The sequence below is a fragment of the Chaetomium fimeti genome, assembly GCF_033439085.1.
Source record: "Chaetomium fimeti strain CBS 168.71 chromosome Unknown B0H64scaffold_15, whole genome shotgun sequence".
Classification (NCBI taxonomy): Eukaryota; Fungi; Ascomycota; class Sordariomycetes; order Sordariales; family Chaetomiaceae; genus Chaetomium; species Chaetomium fimeti.
Window position 1 is genome coordinate 265,703 of NW_026944343.1, and position 19,643 is coordinate 285,345.

At 56.1% G+C, this 19,643-nt stretch overlaps 7 protein-coding genes and 3 non-coding genes across 10 annotated transcripts; 5 read left to right on the forward strand and 5 right to left on the reverse strand.

Moving 5' to 3' along the window:
- Window positions 1–119: 119 nt before the first annotated feature.
- Window positions 120–1,344, reverse strand: B0H64DRAFT_332730 (alcohol dehydrogenase-like protein; the record flags this gene model as incomplete). The annotated part of the gene is made up of 4 exons (XM_062801066.1): window positions 120–164; window positions 217–674; window positions 715–1,108; window positions 1,180–1,344. The coding sequence occupies 4 exons, from the start codon at window positions 1,342–1,344 to the stop codon at window positions 120–122; spliced, it is 1,062 nt and encodes a 353-aa protein (XP_062653710.1).
- An 857-nt stretch (window positions 1,345–2,201) lies between these two features.
- B0H64DRAFT_t178 lies at window positions 2,202–2,285 on the reverse strand. The gene has a single exon. It is a non-coding gene; the product is annotated as a tRNA-Lys (tRNA).
- Window positions 2,286–2,425: 140 nt separating this feature from the next.
- Window positions 2,426–5,377, reverse strand: B0H64DRAFT_350991 (glycoside hydrolase family 2 protein). The gene has a single exon (XM_062801448.1). It carries the CDS (start codon window positions 5,183–5,185, stop codon window positions 2,516–2,518), a length of 2,670 nt encoding a protein of 889 aa, XP_062653711.1. The 5' UTR covers window positions 5,186–5,377; the 3' UTR covers window positions 2,426–2,515.
- A 939-nt stretch (window positions 5,378–6,316) lies between these two features.
- Window positions 6,317–7,428, forward strand: B0H64DRAFT_413614 (uncharacterized protein). The gene has a single exon (XM_062804993.1). The coding sequence runs from the start codon at window positions 6,639–6,641 to the stop codon at window positions 7,299–7,301; it is 663 nt and encodes a 220-aa protein (XP_062653712.1). The 5' UTR covers window positions 6,317–6,638; the 3' UTR covers window positions 7,302–7,428.
- A 914-nt stretch (window positions 7,429–8,342) lies between these two features.
- Window positions 8,343–8,434, forward strand: B0H64DRAFT_t176. Its single transcript has one exon. It is a non-coding gene; the product is annotated as a tRNA-Glu (tRNA).
- A 2,591-nt stretch (window positions 8,435–11,025) lies between these two features.
- On the forward strand, window positions 11,026–12,977 carry B0H64DRAFT_427925 (endo-xylanase). The gene is made up of 4 exons (XM_062805820.1): window positions 11,026–11,465; window positions 11,528–11,591; window positions 11,663–11,895; window positions 11,964–12,977. The coding sequence occupies exons 1-4, from the start codon at window positions 11,393–11,395 to the stop codon at window positions 12,716–12,718; spliced, it is 1,125 nt and encodes a 374-aa protein (XP_062653713.1). The 5' UTR covers window positions 11,026–11,392; the 3' UTR covers window positions 12,719–12,977.
- Window positions 12,894–14,324, forward strand: B0H64DRAFT_64649 (Caleosin related protein-domain-containing protein). Its single transcript, XM_062808563.1, has 5 exons — window positions 12,894–13,310; window positions 13,449–13,673; window positions 13,735–13,896; window positions 13,947–14,039; window positions 14,089–14,324. Exons 1-5 carry the CDS (start codon window positions 13,113–13,115, stop codon window positions 14,206–14,208), a joined length of 798 nt encoding a protein of 265 aa, XP_062653714.1. The 5' UTR covers window positions 12,894–13,112; the 3' UTR covers window positions 14,209–14,324.
- A 186-nt stretch (window positions 14,325–14,510) lies between these two features.
- Window positions 14,511–16,866, reverse strand: B0H64DRAFT_64726 (glycoside hydrolase superfamily). Its single transcript, XM_062808564.1, has 4 exons — window positions 16,568–16,866; window positions 16,350–16,509; window positions 14,997–16,292; window positions 14,511–14,939 (listed from the first exon to the last, which is right to left on the reverse strand). Exons 1-4 carry the CDS (start codon window positions 16,780–16,782, stop codon window positions 14,709–14,711), a joined length of 1,902 nt encoding a protein of 633 aa, XP_062653715.1. The 5' UTR covers window positions 16,783–16,866; the 3' UTR covers window positions 14,511–14,708.
- A 585-nt stretch (window positions 16,867–17,451) lies between these two features.
- Window positions 17,452–19,560, reverse strand: B0H64DRAFT_413623 (uncharacterized protein). Its single transcript, XM_062804994.1, has one exon. It carries the CDS (start codon window positions 19,385–19,387, stop codon window positions 17,951–17,953), a length of 1,437 nt encoding a protein of 478 aa, XP_062653716.1. The 5' UTR covers window positions 19,388–19,560; the 3' UTR covers window positions 17,452–17,950.
- Window positions 17,552–17,640, forward strand: B0H64DRAFT_t177. Its single transcript has one exon. It is a non-coding gene; the product is annotated as a tRNA-Lys (tRNA).
- Window positions 19,561–19,643: the final 83 nt, after the last annotated feature.

Genomic DNA, 19,643 nt, shown 5'->3' on the forward strand with positions numbered 1-19,643 from the left:
GCAGCGTTTCCGTTGACATCCCCACGCAAGCCTTTATCTTGCCTTCCTTGCCGTGCCACCAACCGCAGATAAAATAAGCGCCCAGTATTCAGTAGCCGCAATAACCCTACCCCAACCCGTTACTCGATCTTGATTCCGATCTTGCCAAAGTGCTTCTGCGCCCACTGCTACAGCGTTAGCATTGTTTGTCAACTCGGGAGTTGAAGAAGTACTCACCATGTATTCATACGCCTCCTTTGCGGTCTCCAGCGTAAACCTCTTCTCATCCAACACCGGGTGGAGATCATGCTTCTCAATCGCCTGAACCATCTCCTCAAACAGCTCCCTTGACCCAACGTACACGCCACGGACCGTGCACAGCCGCGACAGCGCTTCGATGATGTTGTCCTTGGGCGGAGTGCCCGATATAACTCCAATGACCGAGATGATGCCCTCCATCTTGATGGCGTTCAGGCTCTGCGTCATGGTACCCTCGCCGCCGATCTCAATGATGTGGTCAACACCTTCGCCGTTCGGCGTCAGCTTGCGCGCCGTCTCGCCCCAGTTGGGATCCTCGCGGTAGTTGATGACGTGGTCAGCGCCGAGCTTCTTGAGGACGTCGGCCTTTTCAGCAGATGATGTGGTCGCGATGACAGTGGCGCCAGCTGCTTTGGCGAACTGAAACACCACGTTAGCTTCGGCCCCCTCGAAACAAAAGCCCCAGACTCGCTCGACATACCTGCAACCCAAACAAAGCAACGCCCCCCGTCCCCAACACCAGCACCGTCTCACCCTTAGCCAACTTCTTCAACCCATAAAACGCATTCCACGCCGTCAGCGCGGCACAGCCCAGCGTTGCGGCCTCGACAAAGTCCAAGTTGGCCGGCATGCGCACGACGCCGGTCCGACCGAACACGCCGTAGCGGCGCAGCGTGCCGTCGACACACCCGCCCAGCCCCGTGCCGGCGGCGGCGGTGTCGATGGCGCCCTTCTGGTGGCCCTGGTTGAAGAGCGGGAGGACGCGGTCGCCGGCGGCCCACTCCGTCACGTTGCTGCCGACGGCGAGGACGGTGCCGGCGCCGTCGGAGCCCGCGACGATGGGGAGCTGGAGGGGGAAGATGTATTTTCCCTGCGGGGAGGTGGGTTAGCGGGTGGTTTGGGAGCGGGTGGTGTGGTGGCTGGGGGAGGGGAGGTACATACCTGAGGGATGAGCAGGTCGCGGAAGTTGAGAGATGCCCCCTGAAACTGGACGAGCACGTCGTCGGCGCCGAGCTTGGGGATGGGAGCATCCTGGTAGACGAGACTGTCGAAACCCTGGCCGGTGCCTTGGATAAGCCACTGTTTTTGGGAGGTGGGAAGCGACATGTTGTTTGGTGGGTGTTGCGGTGAGAGCTTGGGAGGCGTAGATGGACTTTTGCTGATCCTCCGGGGAGCAAACACCATCCCGGTTTTATACCTCCCTGGGGTCGAGGCGGTGGACTCCCTCGAGTGAATGGGCCATGGTCAGCCGGGGAAACCTTACTGGACGCCACATCCACGACAGGTCTGATGACCGATGAACAAACAATCCCGCAGATGTGAATAACTACAAGGTATTCACCGAATTTCATCGGATGAGAGACAGGTCAGACCGGGATTCTTTTCTGTTGGTCTGGGGGTGCCACATTCACATTGGGTCTAGGTTTCTTCGTGATTCACCGGGTTAAGGTTATTTACACAGTACCTTCTGCAAAGTGATGTGTTAAGTGAACCCCGTGGGCTGGACTGTGTAATCTAGACGAACACACGGTCCATTAGTCAGGTGAACGCCGAGAGTGGACAACCGGGATAATACTGCCATGACTAGCGCGTTGTTTGGGAAATCTATCTGCCGGAAGCCCTGACCATGTTCGTGATTTGTAACATTGTGCTCTGAACAACCCACCAATGTGAAAACTTTAACCCTAGGTAAGCAGAAGAGCAAAGGCAGAACTGTCAGGTTGGCAAGCCCATCATAAATATAAACGTAGGGGAGGGTAATGAGCTACGGAGCAGGTGATATACGCGCAATACAAAGATTTGCACCACTAAGCCATTATAGATATAATCCACTCTCAGAGCTACATTCTCTCACCATTACAGTACTCGGCTACTGGCGGGTATGTAAAAGAATTGACACGCCGTGGCCGGCGTGGTTACCGGAAGCAAAAAAGTCAAAAGAGAGGCATCGCTGCCGGGGATTGAGCCCGACGTGGGGGTCGAACCCACAACCTTGAGATGTGTTGAGATATAAGAGTCTCACGCTCTACCGATTGAGCTAGCCGGGCAGGCTAGATGATTTGTTGAGGGCGGCTCATGGAGTCTGCTTGAAGTACGCCTTTTCCCGGTTGCTCAGGGGTAAACACATAGATCACCACTCAACTGCTCGAAGAGGGGAGGCTCGCTTTTGGTTGGACTGCCTAGCGGTCGAAACGGCACTCATCGTAACTATTATAGTCTATAAATAAACTAGTACTAGAGATGAAGTAACCATCTCCTCAGCTATCCCTACTCGGCACTACACCCCTGTATTCACCCTAGCAACATTCTTCCCTACAACTACGATCTCTTTCGGCTCCCCGCTCGCACCTGCAATTCCAGCCCTCAGTGTGATGCTCTCTCCCGGCCATAGTGTGACATAATTGTCCTCCCACGTCACCGGCAGCAGATCGGCCCCGTCTTGATTCACCAAGTTCAGGCTGACGAAGAAAGCCGGCACCTCGGACTTGTTCTCCAGCGTCACGTCCACGGCATCGCCACTCCAGACACCGTGAACATCGACATCTGCCGTCTGGAGCTCATTGAGCGCAGTGTAGTCCGAGTAAGTGGTGACTGGAGTGTGATACCAGGTCGTGCTCGCCCAGTCCAACACATCCGGCTCCTTCGCAACCCAATACACGTTCCGGCTCAGGACGTTCCCTTCCACGGGGGCATCGTAAAGAACTAGCCGCAGAAAGACCACATCCGTGGCATTTCCTAACACCTCTGCCAAAGACAGGATGTTCTCGCTGGTATTGGGGGTTGTTGCCGTTGCCACCGATTCCTTGTGCACCACCGTCCCTTGCAGATCCATCACCTCCACCTCCACCCTCCTCTCCCCTTGCTTGTCCAACGACCGGTTCACCAACCATACGGCTTTCTTGACATAGTCAAACGCGGCGTTCTCCATCCTTAGGCCGACCTTGGCCCCAAAGTAGCTCCCCGCCGGGCGCATGTAGTAGTCCCACAGGTTCCAGTGCAGACTGGGCCAGGCGTTGTTCAGCATCCAGTAGATCAGCCCGGTGGCAGGGTGCTCGGCGTTCCACATCGCCGTGTACGCCTCGATCTCTGCTCGCGTAGCCTCATAGTCCAGCAGCTGCGCTTTCATCAGATAGTCGTCCAGACTGGTCGGCGCCCCCCATCGGCTCCACAACCCAGCGTTGTAGATCTCCCTCGTCTCGAACTGGGACGTCTCCCGCGACATGTGGTACAGGCTCTTATTTGGGCTCTTCCACAGATCCTCCAACTCGGCCCCCCCCAGAAACTTCGTCAGCGATCCCAACTCCGGGGTACCCACACCCGCACCCAGCTCCGACCCAAACCCAAACGCCGCACCGAACCGCTCTTCCGCCGGCTCCGTATCCCACCAATACCCCGGCGGCACCCAATCATACGGCCCGGCCATCTTCATGCCACTCGGCCCCGTCTGCTCGGAGAACCCCCTCTCCGACGCCGACCCCAGCACAGGCAACTGCCAATCGACCGCCTCAAACGCCTCCAAATACCCCTTCGTCGCCCTTTCATCCGGCCAGTAATCACTCCCCACCAAAAACCCCAACACGCTTGGATGCGCCTGCATCATCCCCCCCTCATGCGCCATCCCCTCCCTCGCCACCGCATAGTCCTCATCATCCCACACCGGCACCGGACTGACCGCCAGGTCGGGGTTATAGCTCCACGCCTCCCACTTATCGCAGCACTCCCAGCCGGCCAGCAACATGACGCCTGCGCGATCGGCCGCCGCGTACAGCGCCGGGTGCTCGTCCTTGCCCTCGAGGCGGATCGTGTTCAGGCCCAGGTCGAGCGCGTAGCGCAGCTCGGCGTCCCACTTGGCGGGGGAGAAGCGCAGGAAGAGGTTGGGCGTGTAGCCGGCGCCGAGGACCTGGAAGGGCCGCGCGTTGATGTGGAAGGTCGTGTCGTTGTGGGCGTTGAGCGTGGTGGTCACCGTGCGCAGGCCGAAGGTGGCGGTGGTGTGGTCAGAGGGGGTGGTAGTGTTGGCCGGGGTGGTGGTCAGGGTGGCGGTGTAGAGCGGTTGGGCGCCCCATTGGCGTGGCCACCAGATTTGGGGGTTGGGCAGGGTGGTGGTGAGGATGAGGTCGGTGGTGGAGAGCGGGTCGAGGGTGAAGGTCTCGCTGACGGTTATGGGGCTGTCGCCCGAGTCTGGCGTGATGAGGGCGGTGGCCGTGATGGTGATGGGGGTGTCCTCGAGGTTGTGTGCCCGTGCCTTGAGGGTGATGTTGGCTGGTTCGTCTCCGAGGGTAGGGCCCAGTTGCGTTACAACCCGGAGTGGTTCCAACATCACCGCGCCGGTCTGCTTGATTTCGATGTCGCGCCAGATACCGGTGCCGTTATCCGCGGGCCATGGATTCCAGTCCACCCACCCGAGGGCAAGGTCGTGGTAATAGTCGGTTGGGTGCACCTGGATGGCGAGGGCGTTGTCGGTACCAACAACCTCGGTGATGTCGTAGTTCCGCCCCACGTATGAACCCACTTGCTCCGATGAAGTGGCAACCGGTTTGCCATTGAGAGTTATATCGGCCCGGGAAGATATGCCGTGTGTCTGCAGGAAGAAGTGCTTGCCGGAGCCAGGCTCAAGAGAGAATTCGTTGCGGTAGATCCATGGCACTGAGAATTGCTTTTCGTCGACACTGCGCAGGTTTTCCGAATAAAACAGCTCTTCTTGATCGTAAACTCCGGCTTCGATGAGACAACCCATAAGGGTGCACTTCGATGTTTCAACGTGATGCCATGACGCGGTGTCGAGTCCGGTTTGTGAGAGTGCCTCGAGGTCGGTTCCGGCGTCAGCAGACGACTGCAAGTCCCATGATGGAATTGGAACCGTTTCTCCTGGTGAAGACACCAGAGCTCCAACGCCGGTTTGGGCTTGGGCTGCAAAGAAAATGGCAATGGCCGCCCGTTTTGGATGCATCTTGTCCGCCCCCCAACTTGCAGTGGCTTAACCCGTGTGGTGTGCAGGACGGGTTTGACTTCGCGGCCCAGAACGTGCGGGAAGTGCGGGAAATGCGTGAACTATAAGTTCATGCAGGCACGATCGCCCAACCACTCGATATAAATGCCACTTAATAATAATCAAACCACAGCGTGCCTGCCATGACGATCGTCAGAACCTTGTTTTTTTCCCCGCGACAGCCAAGTCCTCCCCGCATTCTAAATCAACGTTACACACACATCAATGTCTCACACAACGGCCACTCGCGTCACATTGAGATTTCCCGGACCATCACTAACCGCTCAACGGCGATTCCTTCCAGGCCCCGGCGGCTGCAAGCGGGGCAGATCTGGACGGATATAGAAGCCGATAGGTGACTCTTGAACCCGAGTTACATGACCACTTTATAGCAGGACCTTGGCACCTGCTGTAGTTAATCACGCCAAGCAGTGAAGGATGCCGGCGACGGAATTTGCCCTACTTGGCAGCAGGATTATCTGGTACATACTACCTGAGACGGAATTACTCGTGCCTTCTTCCCTTGTCTTTCATGTTGAGGCGATGAGGGCACCGTTGATGAATGTAATAGTGCCGATGGCTAGGCGCAGGCCATAGGGCACCTACCCCGGACGAACATCGAAGTTAGATTGCCAGCCCGACGAGGAGGATCGAATTCAGCCTGAGTAAGATACCTACCTAAGGTAGGTATTAATGAGATGGAGGTTGCAGGAGGCGACTGTTGAATACTTTCCACAACTCAGAGCAGCGAGGAAAAAAATGATCTTTTCCAACAACCTCTAGGTAATTAACAAAACACCCCAAATTTTCTCCACGCCAACATTTCCCACAACTCGTCACACAAACCCCGGAATTGATCGAAACCATGACCGACGTAGGTCACTGGGGCCATCGTCAGGGCGACGACAACGGACACAACCATCTTCTAATGGACGACAGCGAATGAAAACTCGTTACCAAGACGGAGTTCAGCCAGCGATGGCGAGAAGACGAGCGGAGGGTGGAAAGATTAAACCCATCACTTTTGTATCTCCCCCGCTGGCAACATAGCTGGCGAGGAGACTATCAATTTTCAATCACACAGGGTGGTACCAAACCAGCTGCCAACGACACCCTTCCTTTCAAGCGGGTTGCGGTAGCCGTTCACAAGACAAATATAGCCCCGAAGGCCGAGTGCTTGTTTGCTCTGCAGCATGCTGCCTTGCATGCTGGTTGGGCGGCACAGCATCCCAACACCCCGTCCCGCTCGCTCTGGTTGGTTAGGAGGTAAAAACGAGCGCGCGGCCCAGCATCTTTCACTTCATTCAAAGCGGGGTGTAATTATGTCCACCCAAGACCGGAGCAGCCATTGAAGTCTCCCAAACCTCCAACTGGATTCTTGCAAACACCACCAGCCTGGCATGTCGATCAGACCATGGCCCTCCTAGTATCTCTTGAGGCTGAATCAATGAGCCTCCCGATCAAAGATGGGCCAATTCATGTCCACGTCACGATTCCATTTTCTCTGTTGGTAAAGGACTTCGACCCAAACACCACCCCAGTCCCCCAAATGGAGCGGCCCCGACCTTGGTGGTGGCCTGCCCGCCTGTTCAAAGGTCAGCACGAAATTCCGACCGATGCGGCGACAGTTGCCGCAACTAAGACCTTCGCTCTTGCGCGTCCCGCCTTCTCCGATCAAATCTGGCCACGATTGAGTACATTACTCTTCGGAAAAGAGGAGCTTACGATATACTCCATCGTAGGTTCTGACGCAAAAGACTGGGAACACGCTAATACCTCGAAATCTATTTGGACCTTTTCCACAGGGGTTACGGATGATAATATTGACTGTACAAGAGCCGTTCTTCTGAAGGCTAGTCCGTGCGGTACGGGCGGTATTCTATTCACTGCTAAAGAGATAGGCGAGAGGGAAAAGGCGGCCTGGAAGACCTCCTGGATGGACGTGGTCCCGTACAAATCTCCAGGCGAGTCTGATGTTGACTGCGCGATGATGAGGAAGAACCAGGCGCTCTATCAGTATATGGTTGGCTGGGCTTCCCGACACTCTAACGAGAAGGAGTCATTTGATGACCACTGAGACTGCAATTTGTAGGCCATCGTCATCCGATGTAGTCACAGAATTCACAGGCATGACTAGCTCTCCTTTCATCGATGTTTTGAGAAGTTACAGTCCTCTGAACCACGCTCGGGGTATTATTCAGACCAACAACATTGAAGGTATGACGGTGATAGAGGCTGCGCATGCTGCAGTGGCTCCAAAGTACGATATATGAAAGTCACGCCTGTGTTTTACCCATCATAACGGCGTCTGTCCGGCTAAGAAAGGTCGTCTCCGCTCGGGGGTTCTTTGATTTGGCTATGGTGTTACTAACGTCGCTGGCGTCGCTGAATATATGGGTGTAGGCCGATATCGAATTCCCGTGGCGGAAGGAGAGGCTGGTAATCTTCACTGGACTCCCGTTGTCCGGGCTCGGCTTGGGTTGTGTTGACTTCCGAAGCTCTGTTATGAGAAATGTAAATGAACTCCACAGAGAGCAAGACAGTCTATGGGTCCGTTCTACTGTTGGCAATACGGGGTCGGAAGTTTGCAAAACGGGGCCGGAGGTCTGCGGTGATGGTGGGGTGGTATCGGGGTGGTGGTGGTGGTGGTCTTTATCGTTCAGGTCGGCCGACCACTCCGCCTCGAAAGAAGCAAGAGTTTAATTACAGGTTCGAAAGGGGCCTAGGAGCAAGTACATAAGAAACAAAAGAAGGTAGGTGCTGAGCTCGCTATATAAGTAAGTAATGAGTTAGGTGGCTCACTTTTTCCCAGCAAAATCCTTGTATTCTTAGATGTTCGTAAATGACAAGTTACAAGTTACAACCGGGAATCACTACAATCTGAGGGAATAGATAAAAAAAGACAACTAAGCAACAATACAGAGTCTCGAATGTTTGTCCTTAGATATGCTCGAGTCAGTCACAAAGTTCTACGTGGGACTCGCTTCTCCGTCCACGACAGGGGCATAGCCCTCATGGTCCACCTCCCGGCTCCGCTCCATCGGCCACAATCTCACGCACATAATAATGCAGGCCCCCGCTCGCCGCTCCAACAACATCGGAACCACATCTGATTCAATCGGGTATGGTGTAGCGGTAACATCGTTGACTCTCACTTCTCAGGAGTGACTGCTCTCTCAACAGCCCCGGGTTCGACTCCCGGTATCCGAGTCGCTTTTTGCCGCCGTCCCCTCCGGGTTTGGAGGTTCGCCTTGAGAGAGATTAGGTAGGTCTCCTAGCTTACCAATTCCCGGTAGGGCTATCGAGAGATATCTGGGTCTTGCTGGGGCCGTTGGAGGGAGTAGGGGTGAGGGTTCTTATGAGGGAGCCTTTGAGGCGAGAGAATAGCAGCACTGCATTTTCTTTCCTTCGAGCCACTCGCCTCTGTTAGTTAGGTTCCTAGCGCAGCCGGGCAGCTTCTTCCTAATCCTTTCCACCCTCACCACCACAGCGCCATTTCCCGTAGCATATTGAGCAGTTTTAGCATTGACATCGTCCCTCCCTGTGAGACCTGGCTCGAACAAGATAAATTTAAGAGCTGCTAATACAGGAGGATCTCTTCGTCCCTGAAAATTAAGGCCCAGGACCACCCTTCCCGCCTCTTTTGTTCTCCCCTTGCGGTCCCTTGTGAGGTTATGGCAGCTTCAACGTGGCGGATGACTTGTTGATGTTGGCTATCTTGGTTGATGCTCTGGCTGTCGGGTTCGTTTCGCGGATGACGTGCTATTAAGAGTCCCCGAAAGAGCTGGCCGCTTGCGGGTTGTGAGCTTCGACAACAACAAAGACTTGGGTTCGGACCCACCCCACCTGATGGTGCTTTGCCATCCCTAAGATGACGGCCCGGCCAGTCTGGGAACGGGTGGATGGTGCAATATGACGTGAAGTGGAGGGTTCGGCTGCGAGCCTAGGGTGCAGACAGAGATTCACGGGACGCTGGCGATAAATTCCTTTTCTTCGCAGACCCCGAAAAAAGGTGGAAGGCTGGGCAGGAAATGTGAAAGGGGAACGAGTACAGCAAAGCGCAAGTTCAACATCAGGGCCATAGGCTCGATATTTTTATTGCAGGGTGGATAAGAACAGCGGAAATGGTGTGAAACCCGTCTCCTCTCCACTACTATACCTAGACAGTGATATAGGTAGTCCATGGTTCTCCCTGTTGCCATTGTTGCCCCTCAAAGCCCCTATATAGAGCGGATCTTATACGACTAGTAGAAAATTATTAGGGGGAGAGCACTGATCCGAATGAGAACGGCTCGAAGTAACTATGCGGAGTATTTGCGTCTTTTGTGTTTTGTATGTACTTCATACCTCCGTATAACCCCCTTACCGCATTTGTTGTACAAGTCACAAACGGATTCCTGAGTTAGATACCTCCTTTTCCAGCTAATATTTGTGCGTCTGTATTTCCTTAGACGGCTCCGTTTGGGGCCACGACTAAATCACCAATGCCTGCAGTGCTGCCGTCTTATTACCCAAAACTCTTGGATTTCCATAGTCTCTCCTAGAGGTTGTTGGAATGATTGTGAGAGAGCTCTGGGCCCCGGTGGTGAGACGCCGTCTGTATTAATTAATGCCAGACCAACACGATGGTTGCGCGAGTGTCGAGCTCCCTCACCCAACCCATCGCAGGAAATGTACTATATCTGGAATAACTCTTGGAAAGCAGTGTATTGCATTGGGACGCATACTTCCCTCGCGCTTTACGAATGCACAACGGCCATTCAGCGAAGTCGCTCTATGTGAGTAATAGTTCATTCCAAGATCGACCTTACAAGGCCGCTTATAACAGTTTTCGAGCCCTTGCCGAATTGACACTCACCCCTTGCCCCTTTCAGGGAAAGGGTTGCTCTGACGCGCTGCTTGCGGCCTGAATTGTGTACGTGACGCTTATTCGCGGGTCTTCTTGTGACCGAATTGGCCGTCGGCTACGGAGCTTTTTGAGTGCGCCTCATGGTCCTGGGTTTGCCACGACGTCGCTCCGCCGTTCTGGCGAGTGATGAGAGGTCGCTTGCAGAAGAACAGAGTGGTGTCTCTGTGCTGGAGGAAATGGAACGCCGACTCACCTTCCGAATTGCCCGATGCGAATTAGCCGCGCCAATCAATCAGCTCGGTACGACTCCTTTCCTATTTTCGGTAGGAGTGGTTTTCGCTTACCCGGTTATGGGCGATGATCATTGTCACCTTAAACTGTTGGGTTGGGAACCTCGGTAAAGGTAAAGCTAACCTTTGCTCCGCCATCTTTAGGTATGGAAGCTGTGGTTCCGGGCTGGGCAATGACATGCTCACAGTGGTCCTTCTCGCTGATATATCCGGGTAGGGAGGTAGTTAAGATCTATTCGACGGGAGCAGACCGTCGCGGGCAGCCGCGCTCAGGAGAATCGGGTTGCTATAATCTATCACCTTTAGTTGATGACTTGATATTGTCTCCCAGCCCTCGCGTATCTCGCACGTTCCCGCGGTGAGGTAGGCCGGAGCTCCCCCGTACCTTGAAGATGCGATATGCCATGTACATACCTAGACATAGAAGGCCCATGCTTTAAGCTCTTACTATGTAGAGTACTCGGTATTACCTGTAGGTCTTGGGCGGTTAAGGGTGACGTCGAAGTGCGTGCGTGCCATAGCGACAGGCTCAGCTGGCCCATTGCAGGTTTAGGGGTGGCCAATCAGACCAGTTTCGCAAGATGTGCCGGAGAGCTGACGGAGCTGAGCTTTTAAATCTCGCCCCAGCAGAGACAAAAGCGGTAATCAGGAGCACAATGCCGCATGTTTCTCCGTCATGGTCGACATCGGGAAATAACTCTCCACCACGTACAATGCGAAATAGTCCACCGCGCCAAGGCTCTAACTCATTGCAGTCTGGATATCGACGGAAGCCAAGTCCGTGGGCTGTTTTGTCGGTGGGCCCCTTGGACCCCGTTGCAATCTCCCTGATTCATGATAGGTGCGGTTAGGCCCCGTTGTTGACAATGGCAGAAAGGGGCCCCAGCGTACTTCTCAATTGGTATGCGGAGGATACTCCGTGAAACAACTTGAAAGCTTATAAGAGACAAGCCGTCCTTCGATGGTTGGGAATCTTGCCGTTTCTTGTCCACCCCCACGTGTAGGCTTGCTTGAAGACCAACCATCATCATGCATACTCTTCCGATCGTGCTCGCCGTCGCTCCGGCGGTTGTGTTTGCCCAGTCCGCTCTCTGGGGCCAGTGTAAGTGAAACCTCATTTTCATTTTGATATTCACTACGATACTGATTATCTTTTTACAATAGGTGGCGGTCAAGGCTGGTCGGGTTCCACGTCCTGTGTGTCTGGCACAAAATGCGAGAAGGTCAAGTAGGTACACTCTCTCGCGTGGAAACTTGCTTCCCTCCCACGGGCCGTTCGTTGTTAACAAGTCTCCCCAGTGACTGGTACTCGCAGTGTGTGCCCGGATCCGGGTCAACCGACCCCCCTCCTACCGGCGGTGGCGGCAATGCCGCCACTGGCCTGCACGAGGGGTTCACGGCCAAGGGAAAGCTCTACTTCGGAACGGAGATCGACCACTACCATCTCAACAACAACGCCTTGACCACCATTGTCAAGGACACCTTTGGTCAGGTCACCAACGAGAACAGCATGAAGTGGGATGCGATTGAACGTGAGTTTGGCTTTCCCCTCGCACCGATTTCCAAGGAGAACGAGTCGAAGCTGACGTATCCAAAACAGCGAGCCGCAACCAATTCAGCTTCGCCAACGCTGATGCCGTTGTCGACTTTGCTCAGGCCAACGGCAAGCTCGTCCGTGGCCACACCCTGGTCTGGCACTCTCAGCTGCCGCAGTGGGTGAAGAACATCGGTGACCGTAACACCTTGACTCAAGTCATTGAGAACCACGTCACCACCATGGTCACCCGCTACAAGGGCAAGATCGTCCAGTGGGATGTCGTCAACGAGATCTTTGCCGAGGACGGCTCGCTCCGCGACAGCGTCTTCAGCCGTGTTCTCGGCGAGGACTTCGTTGGCATCGCTTTCCGCGCTGCCCGTGCTGCCGACCCGGCGGCCAAGCTCTACATCAACGACTACAACCTCGACATTGCCAACTACGCCAAAGTCACCCGCGGTATGGTCGAGAAGGTCAACAAGTGGGTGTCCCAGGGCGTCCCCATCGACGGCATCGGCACCCAGGCCCACTTGGCCGCTCCCGGCGGCTGGAACCCTGCCTCTGGTGTCCCGGATGCCCTGAGGACCCTCGCTGCCGCCAACGTTGATGAGGTTGCCATCACCGAGCTCGACATCGCTGGTGCCGCCGCCAACGACTACCTGACCGTCATGAACGCCTGCCTCGAGGTCTCCAAGTGCGTCGGTATCACCGTCTGGGGTGTCTCTGACAAGGACAGCTGGAGGTCGGATGAGAACCCGCTCCTCTTCGACGGCAACTACCAGCCCAAGGCTGCCTACACCTCTCTGCTCGGCGCCTTGTAAAGGATGATCATTTCGAGGTGCCATTTTTAGAATAAATAGCTGAATTGAGTGTCCCTGCTTTCCGTATGGGCTCTTATCCGCTTCCCAACGATGCGTTTGATGCACTCTGTTTCTTGAGCGAGTGAAATCCGGATGTAACCCGCCCAAACATTTACATGTGATCGACGTAATCAACAACCTTTGAATACCCCTGAGCGGGGCACCTCGATGGCATGCCAGACTCTATCCATGACGTCAGGAACGCAAATCAAAGCATGGCAATTGGCACAAGTATCATTCACACATAACCAACGCCAGCACTCCAAAAGACCCCAAAGACACTGACATCCCATCCCCAGCACAGCATTACCAACCCACCCAAACCCAGAACACGCCAATAACACTTGCTGTCAACATGAACAACTCCACCGCCTCATCAACCCTCCCCTTCGACCACACCGTGCCCAACTGCCCCGCGACCTCCGAGCGCCAGCAGGCCACCGGCTCCGATGCCTTCCTCGAAAAGCCGGGCATCGCGCGTGCCAACCTCGCTGTCTCGGCAGAAGTGCCCGACGGCAGTCCCACGTCCAAGGGGGCGGCGATGAGGGATTACGTACGTTTCTCTATTTCCCTTTTTCCCCACCTGGTTTCTGTGCTGTGCTTGTGGTGATGATGCTCTCCAGCCGTTGCGGTTTGGTTCGGGGGTTGGGATTTGTGGCAGAATGCAGTCAGTGGCTGATATGGACAACAGACGGTGTTGCAGCAGCATGTGCTCTTCTGGGACCGGGACGGGGACAGCGAGATCTACCCGTGGGATACATATGTGGGGTTCCGGGACCTGGGGTTCAGCGTGCTGTTCTCGCTGCTCGCTGTGGTGATTATCAACGTGAACTTCTCGTATCCGACGCGGTTGGCGGTGTCGTGGTGGCCTGATCTGTGGTTCCGCGTGTATGTGGGCTCGATCCACAAGGCGAAGGTGAGTGCATACGAGCATTTATTCCCTGTTTTGTTGGGGGCGAGTGACTGAGGAGGGACAGCATGGCTCCGACTCGGGCACATACGACAAGGAGGGACGGTTCGTGCCGCAGATGTTTGAGGACGTGTTCGCCAAGTGGGATGTCCATGGGGCTGGGTCGTTGTCGGCTGGCGAGCTGTGGCATATGATCAAGGGGCATCGGTTAGCTGCTGACCCGTTCGGGGTATGTCTCCGGCCTCTTGCTGGGTTGAGAGTCGTACTAATATGGCATAGTGGGGAGCGGCCATCTTTGAGTTTGGCACCACCTGGCTGCTACTGCAGAAGGATGGGCGCGTGTCGAAGGAGGATCTTCGGCAGACATACGACGTAAGTTGGCTTATCGCTCGATGGTCTTGGATCCGTGTTGACAACACAGGGGACAATCTTTTGGAGAATCAAGGAAGCTAGGGAGCGGGGCAAAGGATGGAACAAAGGCTTCGGCCTCCGCGACCTTCTGCAGCTTGGCCAGCGCCAACTCAAGGCCCGTGTTGCGTAGAAAGGAAGGATCACGGGCAGTATTGCAAAAGAAGAGGGCCGAACACACGGTAAAAGTGCTCATGTGGTTTATGCATTGCCCAGTGACGTTCCTAAATACGTACATATTTAAGGATCTTCACAAAGGCCCCCGGTCCCATCAACTGCTTTGCAGCGCCGTAGGTCGGATAGCTCTCCCAAAATTCCACCTGGTCACCAATCGGACATGGAGGGTTGGAAAGAGGGGTTGGCCGTCAGTGTGGGCATGGGGTCATCCGATTCCTCGACCTCGCTTGGAAATGGTGGCTCAGCCTCTGAGGGCGCTGCGGTTGGCGAGACGGTGATCGGCGTTGGGAGGGGGTCATCTGATTCCTGGACCTCGCTCGAAAATGGTGGGTTTGTTTCTGAAGGTGCCGCGGTTGGCGGAATGGTTGGGACATGGCTCGAGACCGGAGTACCCGACAAGCCAGGGGAAATTGTGGCAAAAATACTTGAAACCCCAGCGCTTCACCGTGTTAATCACTACGTCCACAATCGAGGGGATGGGGTCATCCACCTTCGGGTCGTGAAGTTGGTCTGCGAGGTGTTGTTGCCTCCCTTCCCGTCGCACCCACTCTGGCAGCCAGTGCCGCAATGCGCGTCAGAGCTGCCACAGAAGCCCGACGATGAGCAGCAGCCACCGGCCGCCCAGTTGCCGCAGATCGAGTCACCGTGTGCGGCACCACAGGTTCCGTCAGTAGTAACGAACCCCGTCTGTGTTCAACGTCAGTCTTCACTTGTTGTTTGCAAAACAAAGCTGTTGGTACTTACAAGGCATTCGCCACTCTGGCATCCGCTCCCGCAATGTGCGGCACTGTCACCGCACCATCCCGATGCCGAGCAGCAGTTGCCGAATCCGTTCCCGCAAACTGTGTTTCCGTTTACCGCGCCACAAGTACCATCTGTAGTCACGGGGGGCTCGAGGCCGCTGCCCGCACCCGAGTTGAAGTCGATGCTCCAGGCCATGGTCCCGCCGAAGCAGAGACCGCTAGCAAACCGCATCTTCATCTCGATCGTCTCGTGGTCGTCATACCCAACCCACTGGTCGTCCCACGTGAGCTCCTTCATCATAGCGCCCGCGAGCAGCTTCGGGGTGATACCGTTATCCCGGGCAAACTTCTCACCTTCGGCGAGAGACATGACGCCCGGGTAGGCGGTACAAGGGAACGGCTTGTTGGGACCGGTGAAGCCACAACCTAGGGTGTTGCATGCGGGGTTGGCCAGGGTGTAGCCGCGGCCGTAGTAGGCGAGGCCGAAGTTGATCTTGGCCGGGTTGAGGGCGGCGTACCACAGCGGCATCGTGTTGTTGTAAATCTCGCGCACGTCGGCCTGGCCGCGGACGATGGAGCCCAGGGCACCGACATCCGAGTCCCACGAGCCGTGCAGGTCGTATGCCATGAACCCGAACCAATCCACGTACGGCTCCATCGCCTTGGCATCGAAGTAACGCAGGTACCAGTAGTCAGGCGCGAGCGCGAGGCTGATGCCGTACTGCGCGCCGAAGGCCTGTCGCATCTCCTTCACGAGGAGCGCGAAGTTGGCCGAGTCGCCCTTCCGCCCGCCGCGCTTCTCGTCCACCGGGTACTCCCAGTCGAGGTCGGCGCCCTGGAAGCCGTACGCCTGCATGAAGACGATCAGCGACTGGATGAAGGCCGCACGGCGCGCCTGCGTGGATACCATGTCGCTCCACGTCGTGTGAGTCGGGCCTGGGTCGCTGAAGCTGTACCCTCCGATGGCGATCCACGTCTGGAGGGTGGACGACTTGAGCGCGGTGAACTCGTACATCAGGGCCACGTCGCCCGCGTTGGCCGGTACCACAGCAAAGGTGTCGGGATCAATGCTGGCGAAAGAGAAGTACAGATGGGTGTAGTTGGCGGTCTGGATGTCGCTCGGCGCCACCTTCATGCACACGCGGTCGCGGACATTCCAGCTCTGGTAGTAACCAATGCGGCGTCCCTCGGCTGAGCCGGCATTGGCATCGCAGGAGGGAGGTTGAACGATCTGGCATGATCCGTAGCCTTCCTGGCACGGCCAATAATCCGGGCCGATGCAGTGTGTTTCCGAGGTCTGCGGGCCAGTTAGTGATGGGGAGAACGGGAGGTTACGGACACAGGGGTAACATACACCGCACCAACCAGCAGCACCGCAGCAGAGGTTCATGCCGCACTTTTCGGTACCTCCTTCGCTGTAGATTCCGCACATGGCCTTCGCATCGCAGTTGTTTAAGCAGCCGGCGCCGCAGAAATCGGGCCCGTACCCGCAGATTCCAAGAGGACCACAGCAACTAGAGTCGAATCAGCAACGCACTCGGTGGACAGGTCAAGCAGGATCAAACAACAGACCTTCCATCGAGGCACACCTCGTTGGTTCCACAGAGCAGTGCTCCCGTGTCGGATGTTGCTCTCGCAAGGCGGGGGCTGACTTGGGTTGGCAAGTTCTTGCCCAAGTTGGCAACCGGAGAGGGATGAGAGCTGAGATCATGGGCTTGGTGGCCAGGGTCGCGTGCGCCGGCGGCTCCCAGGACAAAAGCAACAGCCAGAACAAGCAAGTGAACCATGATGGCTTTTGGTACAAGACGAGTGTGCTGCTTCGGCCGTGACGGCAGGCATAGTCGGGGCCACCGTCGCGCTTTATATTCTCCAAGTTCGAACCACCATCATTCCTTTCGCTTGCTCCCCGTTGTTACTTGTCTGTGGGCGTTCTACGCCCGATCGAGTCTGGCAGCATCACGGTCGTTCTTTGGCAAGCGCCGGCGTCAGAGCGATTTCTACTTTAGACTCTGACAACACGCTCCAGACTCCAAAGGGACAGCGCTCGCGATGGTGGACTTCGCCAAAGGATTGGCGCCCTCCTCGATTGGGCACATGTTTCGACTATTGGCGGGGTCCATGCTGCTGTGCGCCTACGAACTGTGTAATCCAGATCGTCGGTCAGCCTACGCGGCTCTAAGAGATGTTGTTGCGTGAATAGGCTTCTGTGAAATATGCATGTCAATGCATGTCAGATGTTATTGGCGACCCACAGCCACAGGGCAGTTCGGTTCGCAGCGACGATCAGGAACGGTCGCCCAAGATGGTGGGCTAACCTGATGCAAATTTGCTTGAATTTGGCTAACTGGAATAGGGCATTGCTGCAACCGGGTCCCTGGTTTTACCCTGAAAAACTAACCGTAATCGGTTGATTCAGGGCTGAGTGGGCACGCACACGGTTTGAGGCTCCATCCATCAACCCCACCAACCCCCACCACCGAAAAACTGGGAGCAGCCCTCAACACCATGCACAGAAAAACTCTTCCAACATACGGAAACACCAACAAATAACGCATCGCCCGGCTAGCTCAATCGGTAGAGCGTGAGACTCTTACAAACGTGTATCACCCATCTCAAGGTTGTGGGTTCGACCCCCACGTCGGGCTCAATTCCCGTCCAGACGCGATGTGCTTCCCTTTTGCTTTTGCTTTTGCCTCCTTTGATCGTTTTTGATGTTGGTGATCCGGGTCGGCTTGGGTAAGCAAACTGTTGGGGTTGATTGATCTCACATGTGGATTGTGGGATTTGTCAGTACAGACAGGCAGTGTGATTCGAAATTTTTACGGGCGTCGGCACGTATAGGGTTATTGGACGCATGCAGTCCTCGATACCATATGCATCTCGATCAAGAGCCACATGTACAAGTAAAGCGTGTCCCTGGGGGATTCTCTTGCTTGCCAAAGCTTACTCCCGACCCTACAGCAACTGGTCCCGAAGCAGCGTTTCCAACCCAGCCCGCAATGCCTCCTTTACCCCATCCTTCCACTCACCCTGCCCAGCCATGGCCAACTCCATGTAAAAAAACTCAGGGCCGTTCTCACACGGCACGTCCACTACGGCCGCGATTTCATCGACAATCTTTTTTAATATATTGGCGCGCCCGTTCCCAGCAGCAGCAATGTGCAGATTCTCGGTGATAATCGTGGCACTCGTCTCGTACTCACCCCCCCCCTTTCCTTCTCGACTCCCCGCCTGGCCAGCTTCAAGCTCCTCCAAGCTATCCCGCACCGCCTTCCAATACGCCCAGCGACACCGCTGCAACGTCTCGGGCGAGTCCTCCCTCGTCACCCCATCCGCGAGCACCCCGTCCTCGCCGTACCCGTACATGCCCGGGTCCCAGTCGCGCGTCAACCAGCCCGGGTAGCGCAGGTTGCCCAGAGATACCGGCCAGGCGCCGACGCCGTCCCAGTCGATGATGCCTACTAGCCGCCCGTCCGTGGGCGAGACGATGAAGTTCTGGATGTCGAAGTCGGGATGGGTTAGAACAAACTCCTCGCCTCCGCCCTTGACGCCCTCAAAAAAGTCGGCCATGCAGTCCAGTAGGAACCGTAGTAGGCGCTGCTGGCCCGCTAGGATGGCGAGGGGGGGCATCGCCTCTCTCTCCAGCGGGCAGGTGTAGAACTCGCGCGCCGTCTTGAACGGGCCGGCCGCGAAGTAGACGGGCATGTAATCCGGCGGGTCGCGCATCAAGCGTTTCTGGCACGCTGCGTCGTCGAGCTGCCGTTGTGGGCCGACGCCCACTGGGTCGCCGTTGTCGTCGCCGGCATCGAATACGAGCCTACCGCCTTTGGGAAAGCGGAGCTGGCCGAGCTGGACCATGGCGGACGCAACGTCTTTTAGGATCTGGATGCGCCGGCGGTGTAGGGCGTCGTCGTCGTCGTCTGCGGTGGGTGGGGTGTTGAACCAAAAGTCGTAGAGAGAGACTCCGGGGATGAAGGAGAGCCAGATGTGCGGGCAACCGAGGGGGTTCGCGAGGCTGGTGCTGAAGCCGAAGACTTCAGGGAGAGGAATTGATGTGCGTCGTTTGATAAACTGCATTGTTCTGGCTTCTGACTGCAGCTGTTCGGCTGAGAGCTCGTCCCAATGCTCCGCGGCGCCATTGATGGGGATCTTGAGCAGCCATTTCGCGCCCTGCTCTGGGAATTCGACGGGGAACAAAATGTGGTACGACCCGTGTAGAGGCCCACCAACCACTGGCAACCCGGAGAGGGTCTTCTCCGGATTCTTGGTCGCCCAGAGACGGGCAGCCGCACCCGGGATCTCGCTCAATTGAAGCAGGGCCAACACCGGCGTAAAGCGCTCAAGATCATCTTCGTCAGAAGCGACCGGGGAGGGGATGTCGTGGGGGGGCATGTTGCTAGCGCAACGTGGCTGCTATCGACGCGAAAATGGACAACAAGAACGTTGCCAGTAATTTGGACTCGGAGGAGGTCGGGACGTTGAACCGTCCGAGTCCCGAATATTAATGACGGTTTTGTGCTTGAGGAATTGAAACACGGTTTGGGGGCGATGCACCTGCCCTGGTTTAAACCCCGCTTGATGCCAGACCGCGGTACAGCATGGTACCTAGGCAGGGGCCGTGTAAAAAGGGAAGGTCAGGTACCAAATA

Excerpts from the sequence above, each read along its gene's own strand:
- B0H64DRAFT_350991 (XM_062801448.1), bottom strand. The coding sequence starts at position 5,185 with ATGCATCCAAAACGGGCGGCCATTGCCATTTTCTTTGCAGCCCAAGCC.
- B0H64DRAFT_413614 (XM_062804993.1), top strand. The coding sequence starts at position 6,639 with ATGGCCCTCCTAGTATCTCTTGAGGCTGAATCAATGAGCCTCCCGATC.
- B0H64DRAFT_427925 (XM_062805820.1), top strand. The coding sequence starts at position 11,393 with ATGCATACTCTTCCGATCGTGCTCGCCGTCGCTCCGGCGGTTGTGTTT. Across the intron at positions 11,466-11,527 it reads GTCCGCTCTCTGGGGCCAGT|GTGGCGGTCAAGGCTGGTCG; the intron begins GTAAGTGAAACC and ends TTTTTACAATAG. Across the intron at positions 11,896-11,963 it reads GAAGTGGGATGCGATTGAAC|CGAGCCGCAACCAATTCAGC; the intron begins GTGAGTTTGGCT and ends TATCCAAAACAG.
- B0H64DRAFT_64649 (XM_062808563.1), top strand. The coding sequence starts at position 13,113 with ATGAACAACTCCACCGCCTCATCAACCCTCCCCTTCGACCACACCGTG. Across the intron at positions 13,311-13,448 it reads GGGCGGCGATGAGGGATTAC|ACGGTGTTGCAGCAGCATGT; the intron begins GTACGTTTCTCT and ends TATGGACAACAG. Across the intron at positions 14,040-14,088 it reads ATCTTCGGCAGACATACGAC|GGGACAATCTTTTGGAGAAT; the intron begins GTAAGTTGGCTT and ends TTGACAACACAG.
- B0H64DRAFT_64726 (XM_062808564.1), bottom strand. The coding sequence starts at position 16,782 with ATGGTTCACTTGCTTGTTCTGGCTGTTGCTTTTGTCCTGGGAGCCGCC. Across the intron at positions 16,510-16,567 it reads GAGGTGTGCCTCGATGGAAG|TTGCTGTGGTCCTCTTGGAA; the intron begins GTCTGTTGTTTG and ends ATTCGACTCTAG. Across the intron at positions 16,293-16,349 it reads GTGCTGCTGGTTGGTGCGGT|ACCTCGGAAACACACTGCAT; the intron begins GTATGTTACCCC and ends ACTGGCCCGCAG.
- B0H64DRAFT_413623 (XM_062804994.1), bottom strand. The coding sequence starts at position 19,387 with ATGCCCCCCCACGACATCCCCTCCCCGGTCGCTTCTGACGAAGATGAT.